The 12,500-nt window shown below is 42.8% G+C and overlaps 1 protein-coding gene across 1 annotated transcript in view; it reads right to left on the bottom strand.

Annotated features, from left to right (window-relative positions):
* Positions 1-3,738: 3,738 nt before the first annotated feature.
* Positions 3,739-12,500, bottom strand: part of LOC306942954 (endothelin receptor type B-like) — a 13,782-nt gene continuing 5,020 nt past the window's right edge. The window contains exons 4-7 of the mRNA XM_079529150.1: positions 7,987-8,136; positions 6,996-7,129; positions 6,382-6,490; positions 3,739-5,804 (exon numbers count right to left, since the gene is read on the bottom strand). Coding sequence (XP_079385276.1) covers positions 5,670-5,804; positions 6,382-6,490; positions 6,996-7,129; positions 7,987-8,136 — 528 coding nt within the window. The 3' untranslated portion in view covers positions 3,739-5,669. The remainder of the gene's footprint in view (positions 5,805-6,381; positions 6,491-6,995; positions 7,130-7,986; positions 8,137-12,500) is intronic.

Here is a 12,500-nt window from a genome sequence, read left to right as displayed (position 1 = left end):
TCTGTTCGTACCAAAACAAATCACACCCGTGTGAACTGAGTGGTGTAAGGTCTTATAGACTGATCAGCTGTGGTCTGACGTAATGTCTGACGTAATGGAATCACACCCGTGTGAACTGGGTGACCATAGCAACCATGCTCATTTTTTGGTACGAACAGACACGTAAACTAACAAAGCTGAAATCACACCCGTGGGAACTGGGTGACCATAGCAATCATGCTCATTTTTGAGTGGTGTAAACCACTCCTACGACTGGCTTTGTTAGTTTACGTGTCTGTCTGTCTGTCTGTCTGTTCGTACCAAAAAATGAGCACGGTTGCTATGGTCACCCAGTTCACACGGGTGTGATTTCATTACGTCAGTCATTACGTCAGACCACAGCTGATCAGTCTATATAAGACCTTACACCACTCAGTTCACACGGGTGTGATTTTTTTTGGTACGGACAGACACGTAAACTAACAAAGCCAGTTGTAGGAGTGGTTTACACCACTCAAAAATGTACCCGTGTCTGTTCGTACCAAAAAAATGAGCATGGTTGCTATGGTCACCCAGTTCACATGGGTGTGATTTCATTACGTCAGACGTAATCGAACTATATTTTCTTTAAAGATTAGATTTTACCATACTTAAAAATACTACTTGTTTTCCTAGGTACGTAGCAAATAGCTAAATCTAATAATTCAATATGTGAGACTAAGATTTGAAAGTTTGTAGCGGTCTACAGCACTTGCGCGCTCTTCTTGCGCACTAGTAGGCCATTTATGGCCTACTTGTGTGCAACACTCGACAGAGTGCAGTTCTAGTTTTAGATAGAGTGGGGGAGAATGGGGTCGAAAGTTCATAGGGGACGGTAGTCCCACGGACCCATTTTCATGTAATGCCGGAAGTTGATGTCACCAAATTCACGGCATATACAAAGGAAAGTATATTAAAGCTAAAAGTGAGGGCAGAAAAGTGAGGACGCAAATTGTGATTGGCCAGAATGAGATGATGTATATGATGATGTATGATGATAAGAGCGCCCCTCACTTCACATGGGTGTGATTTTTGAAAAATGTATAATAGTAGTGTTCTTCCCAGAAATTGATCGGGTGGAGCTTCACGTCTTGAAGGTAAGTGGAAATACTATAAGTACGGTATAGGCCAATAATATAGCCTATAGTCTAATATGACAAATGCCCTGACATTTGTCCAGTAGGGACAAATACTTGTGGTTTCAATTCGATAATCCATTAAAATGTAAAATCGTTGGGGATATTGACAGAGGACATGTGTAAGTGTCTCACAAAAAATATCTTCACTCCTGCTATAACCGGCTTTGTGAAAAGACGTAAAACGTATAAAGTGGTACTTTCGACCCTATTCTCCTCCTGTATGAGACAGGAAACCGAGGTCAGAGAGAAGGGACAGATGTGAGACAACACATGACTGAAGTCAGATTCAAACTCGAGTCCTCTCGAACGCACAAGGAGCAGGAGCAAGCATCCTGTCCCTTTAAGAAATTAGGAGGCTGCTGTTTTCCCTTTGTTTCGCAGATGGGTTCCCAGATTGATAATGTACAGACAGGCCAGAAATTCCCAACCTGTGGGCCATGTGGATATTGCAAGTGGACCCCCAAATAATTGGCAAAACATATATAGGAACTTAAAAGTATACTATGTTAGTTTGATTCATCCAAACATTCTCTGAAAATGCACACGGCGCACTCATCTGCCACTTACCACGGCAGCCGAATTGCCAGATCAGATGGGTACACCCACCCATGGTCAGATGGGTGGGTGAACACCAGATCAGATGGGTGCACCCACCCATGGTCAGATGGGTGGGTGAACACCAGATCAGATGGGTGCACCCACCTATGGTCACACCTTTTGAGATTTTCAAGTTGGCCCCCGATCACAAAAGGTTGGGAAGCGCTGAGACAGGCTAATGTAGTCCAATCAGATAAGAACACAGGCGAGAAAGGGAGGTTTGCTGGAAAAGACTTGACACCAGGTGGGTAATTCAGCACATAATAGGATCCAGATAGCCAAATAATATTGTTCTAGCACTTGTTTGACAACACAATTCATGCAAGGAGAGCAGATCAGGTTCACAGAGTTTAGTTTGACTTGAAGAAGCCTCGGCCTGTAGCAGGCTGCAGCACACCCAAACCCAAGAGACGCAGTGCCCACACCTGCCCTTCATTTGAACAATTTCTACTGGCTTGTCTCACAGCTAAAAGACAAGCACTGCATGCTGCCAAAGCTAGCTGATTGTGGTGCATGTGCACGTGCGTTCGCGCGTGTGTGTGTTTCATGAGTTGTCTGTCCTCTGCCTGTCATACAGTATGCACACTCTGGTTCATGTCTTCTCTCTCCCCCTCTCTCTCTTTCTCTCTCACTCACACACATATACTGTACATACATAGACACATACACGCACAGCACGCACGCACAATATTGCTTATTGTTATTGGCTGACCACTGATTTGAGGACAGCACTACCCAAATATCAGATATCCAAACCTGTAGCTGGCACAGAGTGTGTGTGTGTGTGGGGGGGGGGGGGGGGGGGGGGGGGGTTGTGAAGGAGAGGTAAATACAAAATAAGGACCGAGTCAATTGATTCTGTTGCCTTTTCAGCACCAGAGTCACAGGGTTCGTTTAGTTCTGAACCACGTCGAATCATGTGAAATGATTCAAGGAACGGTGAGGCAAGACAATTTAGAGAGGAGACATTGGAGCAGGGGAGAAGTAATGGGTACAGTGTGTGGGGGTGTGGTGGGGACAGAATACAAAGGAGAGTACCAAAGGGAGAGATGCATGGGAGAGGGGTGAAGAGATGATTCACCGAGGAGGAGGAGGAGGAGGAGGGGTGCATGTGGAGGGATCACAGGACAGAGGGCTTCTTTGACGCTATGTGACATGCGTGACACTGTTATCACCTGAGGGAACATTCCCAGGTCAAATCAGCAGGCTGATGTATTTTAAAGGACCATACTGGTGGCCGGTCACGTTGGGCCCAACAGCATTTCGTTTTGGGTCAAATGCCTTTTAAGGTGGTAATTCCTTTTGGCCAATATTAATAAAGGAAAATTCAGTAACATTTTGAAAGTCCATTGTCATGACTCATGATCCTAGACTGCGTATATTTGTGTAGGATTGGATCATACCATCAAGACATGACAATTAACCCTTCCAGCTCACTTTGATCAACTAACATAGGAATGCTGTCTGAGCCTTCCTTAAAGCACCCTGGGCAATACAGACTGGTTCCCAAACTGTGGAATAAACTCCATATTGAACTATTTGTTGACTCACATTCAGAATCCACCTCAGTCACTTTACTCCCCTTGAATGATTGATCCTTTTTTTTACCACCACAAATGTTAAGAATGTGATAGCATGTAGTTTAGATAGATCCTGGGTTACGGTATTTGTCTATCTGGCATCCAAGCTTCTTCATGGCACTATGTTGTTGTCTTGGCACTATATGTTTATTCACTAGTGCTCATGCTTACTCTGCTTATTTGAAATTCCCTTTGGATTAGAGTATCAGCTAAATGCCTACGCTAAATTGTAAATAAATAATGGCTAGCAAATATATGTTTTTCTACGAAGGCTACTGAAGTATAGTGTCGATATAATTTCATTTATTACAAAAACAAAAAAACCTCTTGTCAGTTGAGGTAAACATTCAGATTAAAATGTAATCGAGCAAATTCCATTTTTTAAAAAGGGAAAAAAACAAGCCAGTCTCTCTAAATCAGTGGTTCTCAACGTTTTCTGGATCAAGGCCCACTTGAAAATCTCAAAAGCGTTCACATTTTATATGAATGTTAATATAATCATTAAAATCAAAGTGTTTTAGCCAATTATTTGGGGGCCCACTTGCATTATCCTCACAGACCCCACAGGTTGAGAATCGCTGCTCTAAATCATCTGGCAAGGCGAGAATATAGCCTCAAGAACAGGCCCATGTTGTAGGCTACTCAATACAATGTAGTACAATTACTGCATGGATATACAGCTGAAATCACAGATCAGTAGTTCAGTGTAGGAAATAGGGCAGACTGTACATTATCATAGGAAGAGCAGAGGCACATTAAAAGGCAAAATAAACTATGAAAAACTTTCTTTTCACCAACAAATACAAAATATAGAAAAAAAATTGGCTCAGCATTTACATTTTCCAAAAGTACTGTAACTTGCTAATACGTGTTGCGACACTGGCATCACATCTCACTAATATATCTCAGGCAGCAAACAAAATTCATCGTAACATACGGCATCCAATTATAACATCTCTTGGCTACGAGCTTTATGAGCTGTCATTCCTAATCAACACGGCATTTGCCTTGCAGAAGTTAAAGGGCGACTTCACCCATCTTCATATAATTGGTCATATCTAATGCTCATGATAAAATGGTACCATTGTTTTGTCTGCCCGCGGCACTGCAGTGACATCGTTAGGCAGTTTATTTATTTTTTCAAAAAGATTTTAACATTTGTATTTTTATTAATGTAAGAACAATGGCTTCCATTATAGCATGTTAACCTTCCAGGAATAATGAAAAGAAATTAAGGGAAGCTCCGCACACTCAGTTCTGCACACAATCAAAGTATTTATTTAGTAAGCCTTCGGTCTACTGACCTTCTTCAGGCATAATTCCAGGAATAGAAATCTTGCCGTTTCTATTAGCTTCCCCATTGATGATGTCACTGGTAGGTGGGTTTCTGAACTGTCCACAGCCCTCCTCTGTGACACAGACCGAGTGGACAACAATGGTGCCACATTATAATGAGCATTAGTGAGGACCCATTGAAGATAGGTTCAAAGTGGTTTAAGTCGTCCGTTAAGCTGACACTCACGTCGAAACAGAGGTGAATCTCAAGGAGTGAGCAGGGAGGGGTTCAGTGTCTTTGGTCAGGAAAACCAGTGAGTCTCTCTCTCTAGACCCACGCTGCTGTGCATTTGCTAAACACATCATTTCTAATCAAAAATAAGTAAAATACTTTTTTTGCATTGAACTTTGCATTGTATTTCAGTTGTCCTTTCATTCCACAGCTCTTATAGAAACCAGCATTCATTTTTCAATAATTCATCATTGGGAGTCGCTGTGTGGACCTGTAGATAGACATCTGTGCAGTGCAGAGTCGCTGTGTGGACCTGTAGATAGACATCTGTGCAGTGCAGTCCATATAAGGTACTTGATGGTGGTTTAAGTAAGTCATACGTTTACCTCAGGGATTAAGAGGCATCTCATCATCATAGCTCTCACTTCAGTGTGGCAAACATCTCTGTGGCAATTCTTTAGCAAAAGTGCACTTTATCATGGTGTATAGGTCACTTAATGTAGGAGAATGTTTTGGATAAGGCAGGTTAATGATGGCCACTTATCACCCACAATTCATTCCAAAATGTTTTTGGCCTCTTTTTATCCTTTCTTGTCATTCAACAGGTACAGTATACTGTAGGCTTACTTCTTTAGCCTAATTTATATGCTGTCGCACAATGGTGTTGCTTACCGACTCTGCCGAGAACACTCAGACTTTCAAGTGGAACAACGCGACATGGTGCGTTGTGGTTTTGAAGAAATCTGGTTATTTTGTGCAGAGCCACACTATGGTACAATGAGCCACACTATGGTACAATGAGCCACACTATGGTACAACGCAGCAGCTTTAAGCTGTCATGGTCTTATTGGTGAGGCGTGAGTTGCTCTGGTCCGTGGCTCGGTCTGTGACTTTCAGCTTCATTCCTGAAGCTTTCTCCTCAAGCAGCATCTCAGCAGGGAGACACCAACAACACAGACATGACTGGATGGGGAACGGAGAACAGGGGAGAGAGAAAAGAAAAGAAAGCAATAATGAAAGAGGAGCAAGGAAGGACATGCATGGGGTAGGACAAAACATGAACCCATAATAAATGCAAACAGTTATTGTTGAAGGTTTAAAAATATGAAAAGTTGGAAAATAAAACATCAAAAAGATACAATATTTTTTTTTTTATACTTAACATAAAAAGGAGTCTGTGCATGCTTCAAGAGAAACCAAAGGCTGAGACAAACTTTAAGAAATGAAAACATATTTTGGCCTATAACCAAAGTATTTCAGCCTTCTGCTTTCTCTTGGCTTTTGGACTATCCTTTAAATTAACTATAAACATATGGAATCTATTTTTCTTTGCGGCATAGAACATGAGAACTTTAGTGTCACTACAGTATGTGCATAACGACTCCCTCAACCTCATCAACCTCAGCAGCATGCACTCCCCTTGAGAATTTGTATTCTAAGCACAATTCATACTTGGTCGCACACCAAAAATAGTCAAAATCTCACGACTGAAAAGTGTGAAACAGCATGAAAGGAGGAGGCCCCATGGATCAGACCTTACCCGGAAACAACTCTTGAAGCGCTTGCTGACCACGTACAGGGCGATGGGGTTGATGCAGGAGTTGATAGAGGCCATGTTGATGCCAATGTAATCCAGGACCAAAAAGAAACTGGAAGAGGACGTACAGACATATACGTTAGTGGTTCTCAACCGTGACCCAAAAAGAGACATTTGGTGTCTCCCTGGGACCCAAACTAATTTAAATGGCAGATCTACAAGCTCATTGTCGTGAGCTTGTATATCGGCTATTTTCACTAATCACTACTTCTTACAAATTTGTAATTTATGGAATTTCTTTGATTTTCCGTTTTTTATCTTGATGAAACTATCAAAGAAATCATTGAATTTGTTTAGAATTCATGAAAATGCTTGCTTTTTGAAAATGTTTTGAAATAATAATAATTAAAACAACGTGTAGTAAACAAAAAATAAAGGGACCCATAAAAATGTGTCCGCGACCAACACATGGGTCCCGACCCAGTGTTTGGGAACCAGTACGTTAGGCTTCTCACATGTTTGCAGGGCGACTGCAGCCCACCATGCTCATTTGAATTTGTCTTGTTGTGTTATCATCATTAGTTGATCTGATATTATCTTGTAAGACAACAGTGTACCTTAGCAGTTCACAGCGGTTGGGGTCTTTCTCATCATAGAGGGTCAGCTTGAGGATACGGCTGAGATGCAGAGGAAGCCAGCAGAGAGCAAACACCAGCACGAGGCAGAACACCACCTTAGCCACCTCCCTCCGCTACAAACACACACGTCACACACCATAAAACATCACTAGAATTTCGCCGCCCTTCGGACGGCTCATCCTAGAGTTACGTTGCAGCGCAATATGGGAAGAAGGAAATTGCGGGATTTGACAGACTCCACAGTAACGGATGGGTTATTATTATTATGTGTTGTTAACTTGTTTTGTATTATTTTGATTAGTGATGCTGAAATCAAACAGCACACGCAAGCACGCGTGAGTCAAACAACGCACGCACGCACGCACGCACGCGTGAGTCCGTGGTGGGACTGGGAAATAAATAATGCGCAGAAGAACTTGGCAGGTGACTGCGCGTTTTGGCGACTGTGTGTGTGTGTGTGTGTGTGTGTGTGTGCCATTTCAGCTGTATTTTTAAACCCAGTGTTGTGGCCGTCACATGTAACGGATGGCGGCAAAGCACGGCACTATGATATCATGAGGCTTGATCTATAAGAAATATTCAAAACCATCCATGCATCCATCTACCCGTCCATCTACCAATCCATCCATCCATCCATCCATCCATCCATCCATCTACCAATCCATCCATCCATCCATCCATCCATCCATCCATCCATCCATCTACCAATCCATCCATCCATCCATCCATCCATCCATCCATCCATCCATCCATCCATCCAACCATCCAACCAACCAATCAATCATCCCACCCATCCCACCCTATACTTTTACTACTATTATTGATGATTATAGTATTGAATTGAATACATAGGACCACCGTGGAAACAAGCCCTCTGGGCCTTTTGTGTTATTGTTTTGAGCATTATTGTATAACTGTACTTTTTTGCAAAATGTTAATAAAGTATTCAATCAATCAATAAAAAAAACACCTGTTTGAGATGGTCACTAAGAGCGATCTGGACTCCATTCTTCTTCCGGAGCATCTCACAGGTCATCAGAGTGTAGAAGACAGCGGTGCAGGCCAGAGGCAGGATGAAATACACACTGAACAGCCACCAGTCCTTGGCCAACTTATAGAACTACAGGGGTATGATAAGAGAATAGCAGCATTGTATAAAGTTTGAGGTCATACAGACCCTGGGCAGATATTTACGAACAGCAAGAACAAACCATAAAGACAGTTGTAAAATAGCTATAGTACTATAGTACAGACAGTTGTAAAATAGCTATAGTACTATAGTACAGACAGTTGTAAAATAGCCATATAGTACAGATGGTTATAGCCGTTCAAATGTGTAGTGTATCCCCCACATTGATCTGGCACTGAGCGAACCACAAGGTGCTCTCTCCCAGACTGTGTTCTTATTGTGCATCCAAACTCACTTTATCCAAAAACCTCAGTGAGACTTATTTATTTCTCAGGTGGAACACACAGACAGCAATGTATTTGTTGGTCGGGGGAGCAATAACTCGCATGATTTATCTTCTGCTGTAGTGCTATAGGGAGAAGTTGGATAACACACTTTTCCAATCCAAATAGGCAATTTATTGGTGCTAGCATATGGAGCTTACATACAGGCATGCATGTGTGTGAGTCTGTGTCTATTTACCGTTTGTCTGTATACTGTAGCCTATGTGGGCAGGCATGTGTGCACATGTGAACTCTCACATGTCTGCCTGTAGTTTAATAAGTCTTATATACTATGTTGTATGACAAATAGCTAATGTAGTACGTACTAGTAGATCTACAAGCTCACAACTTAAGTCTTTCTTATGACGAGATGCAGTGAAACACTTTATGACGCACTGATTGACTGTATACCTTTGTTTGCTCTATAGTTATTATTATTATTGTTATTATTATTATTATTATTGTTTCTTGATTCATCTTGTCTTTCTCTTTGCCTTGTTTCTATTGTATACTACAGTACATTTTTCTTTTTCTTATACTTACAAGTAAGTTGTAACCTTAACCTTATAACCATGCCGCCCGCCTCTGGGCGACTGATTTTACCCTGTGGGATAATAAAGGTATCTATCTATCTATCTACAACTCATTTCCTTTTTTCTTTTTTTGAACGTGTAAAATAGTAACATTTTAACCTCATGATTTTCCTAAGTAAATGTTTGCATGCATGAAAATTCACATGCACATGACTGTTGTGATTAATTGCAGCTGTGTCAACAGTCTGTATGTCTGATATTCCTTGGTGGTCTTCAAGGTCCTTCTGGTCCTATATTAATGTCTGTGTACAGTATGTTGGTACAGTGGTACACTGCAAAATCGTGAGTGTTAGTTTAACTCTGAGAGTGTCAAAATGGACAAACGAGTCTAAAAACAAATGTATTAAGGGTATATAACCCTCAGGACAATCTGTGTAGTCATACTTTAGCTTTTTTTATTTTTTATTTTTTTTACTTTATTTATCATTTATCGAATTTAACATGGGGACAGCAATCAACAATGTTGTCCCCAATCTATAACTAGTCCGGAGGCTTAGTGAAAGGATAGTGCAATTGCGGATAAAAGCGTAATTTTTTGCATGATGGTTCGTTAGGGTCAGTTATTGAATTTTAGCCTAGGAGCCCTTGTCAAATATCTATTTTAAATATCAAATTGCAAGACATTATTATCAATGCAATATGTGAAATATGTGAAAATCCGCCTAGTATTCTTCAGACTATATACATCATAAAATGATCAGATTATTTCCAAATGTGATAAAGTTGACTTATTTTGACATTATTAAAGTCACAGAACATGAAATATCATCAATAACACCTTTATTGCAATGAAGAATACATACAAATGAACTATAACTCGACCGGCCATCGGACGGTCTCGCGCCACACCATCCAGGTGGCCAGTTGTCCGGGTGGCCACTTGTGCAGGGTGCCCACTTGTTCAGTCAGACTACATTTTGGGTGCGGTACTGAACCATACTGTAGCGTACTGTACTGTGCCATACTGTACCGTACTGTACAATACTGTACTGTACCAGACTGCACTGTACTGTACTGTACTGTACTGTACTGTACTGTACTGTACTGTACTGTACTGTACTGTACTGTACTGTACTGTACTGCAATGTACCATACTGTATGTTACTGTACCATACTGTACTGTACTGCAATGTACCATACTGTATGTTACTGTACCATACTGTACGTTACCGTACCGTACCATACTGTACTGTACCGTACCGTACCATACTGTACTGTACCATACCGTGCTGCTGTGTGTGCGTGTGCATGTGCGTGTGTGTGTGTGTGTGTGTGTGAAGTGAAAAGGGGAGGGGTCGGTGAATGTGGAAATTGTGATATAATTTGCGTCACAGCAAAATGTTGCACAATAACAGTATGGCACACAAAAGCAATATTTGTACAATACATATGACAGGTGAGCGGAGGCAATGTAGTGCAGATGGATTCCTGTGGCATGTAGAATTTGTTTGTGCTTCTTCTGTAGTATATGTCCTTAGACCTTCAGCTCCATTGCAGCAAGCCAGTCCAGTGTGTCATTGTCTAGGTCAATTAAGCCTTGATCACTATTTGGTGGCCGGTATGTGGGGCAGCTGGTCAGCACGTGTTCCACAGTCTGTAATGGATCCCCACATTCTCAGTGGGCACTGTCTGTGAGACCCCACTTCTGCATGGATGCACCAAAGCGTCCCACACCCGACCTCAGGCGGTTGAGGGTTGTCCACTCCCTGCGGGGGAGGCGCTGGCCAGGAACATCTGTGAGATCCTCGATGTAGCAGTGAAGCCTGGAAGGATCTGCTGCCTTCCACTGGTCCTTCCATCTTGCCTTCACCCAGGAAGCCTTGGAGGTGTCGGCTGGTGTTGTGCCGAGCAGTTCCTGGGCCTGTGTGGCAAAGGGCCGCCGGGACTTGAGATGCGTACGCTGTGGTGTCTCCGTGACGACCTTGTGGAGGAGGTGAGATTTGCTCAACTGTGCCTTCCGAGTGAGGGCCAGTGTGGCTGCTTCTCGCCTGACCTCTGCTGGGGCGATTCCAGGCTGAGGCACAGTATTCAGCGGCAGGGAAAACTAGGGCCTCGGTGGAGATGCGCAGTGTCTTTGTGGTGACTCCCCACGTGGTGCCAGCTAGATGCTGTATCAGTGCGGCACGGACTTTCCCTTAACACTGTCCAGGTGTTGTTTAAAGGACAGTGTTCTGTCAAGCTTCACTCCATGTATGTCGGTGAGGACTGGGACTGTAGCCGGGCACCGTCGACCATGATGTTGATTTGGCGAGTTGCTTCCCTTTTGTAGAGGTGGAACATTGTTGCTACAGTCTTCTCAACACTGAGCTTGAGGCGGCAGTCCTTCAGGTATGAAGAAAGGGTGTTCATGTCCTCCGAGAGGCCTTCCCCTATACTGCTTCCCAGGATGGCTTGCTGAGCAGAATAGCCAAGTTTCGTAGGAGAAGCCGGACGGATAAATATATTGGTTTGCTCCCCCTTTCCATTATAGTACAAGGATATGCATCATAGTGTGAAACAGGTTATAGAGCTGTGCTTTCTGCCTAGCTGTCACAATTGCATTTGCAAAGTGGGGAACAGTCCAAATTTGTATTACTGCATTTTCAGGTACTACACTACAGTCACCTTTACAGGTGCATCTGATTAGCTCTCTGCAAGCTCTGGAAACCTCTGGAATGCTCAGCCAAACTGGCACCCATGACCCTTCTTCCTTAACCCACCCATAGTTCTGTGGAGAAGGAATCACTTGGTGGCTTTGTGTGCTGGTGGCCCAGATGCCCGCTTGGTAGACTGCAATAGCCTAGGCCCTAGGGGAACCCAAATCTCGAGCCCTGCCTATGTTTCACGCATATTCCGGTTGTGACACAACATATGCCTTAATAGCCGGGGAGCCAGTCACCCAAAATTTGAGAGGACCTGTGATGTCATAACATACTTTTTATTTGTGTTTTTTTTCTATTCATTTGGTCAGAGCAGACCTCTCATTCTGTGTTCCTTAATGACCAAGTTAAGTTAATAGAAAAAACACAAATAAAAAGTATGTCATGACATCACAGGTTCATCTCTATTCCCGCTCCCCGGCTATTATTGGAAAGGGTAAGAAGTCAGCTTGGCGGACCTGGCAAGCCTATGATGCTGCCTGCGACAGAAACATTCGTCAATCTGGCAAAGCATCCCTTCCAGCAACTAGATGTTGACTGCCAGCACTTCCGGGAGCTTGAAAGACTGACAGTAATTTTGTACGACAAATCCAGTCCTTTGAGCTCCATCAACGAAAAAAGAAAATAACTCTTCTGTGAACAAAATCGAACGATAGAGAAATTACCTCCCACCCAGGGTGCACTCACATGTGAAACGGGCAGTCTACCAAGCAGGCATCTGGGCCACCAGCACACAAAGCCATCAAATGATTCCTTCTCCACAAAACTATGGGCCAAGGAAGAAGGGTCATGGGTGCTAG

The sequence above is a fragment of the Electrona antarctica genome, assembly GCF_951216825.1.
Source record: "Electrona antarctica genome assembly, chromosome: 19".
NCBI classification, from domain to species: domain Eukaryota; kingdom Metazoa; phylum Chordata; class Actinopteri; order Myctophiformes; family Myctophidae; genus Electrona; species Electrona antarctica.
Note: the sequence above shows the minus strand (reverse complement) of the source record. Positions and strands in the feature narration are given on the sequence as shown.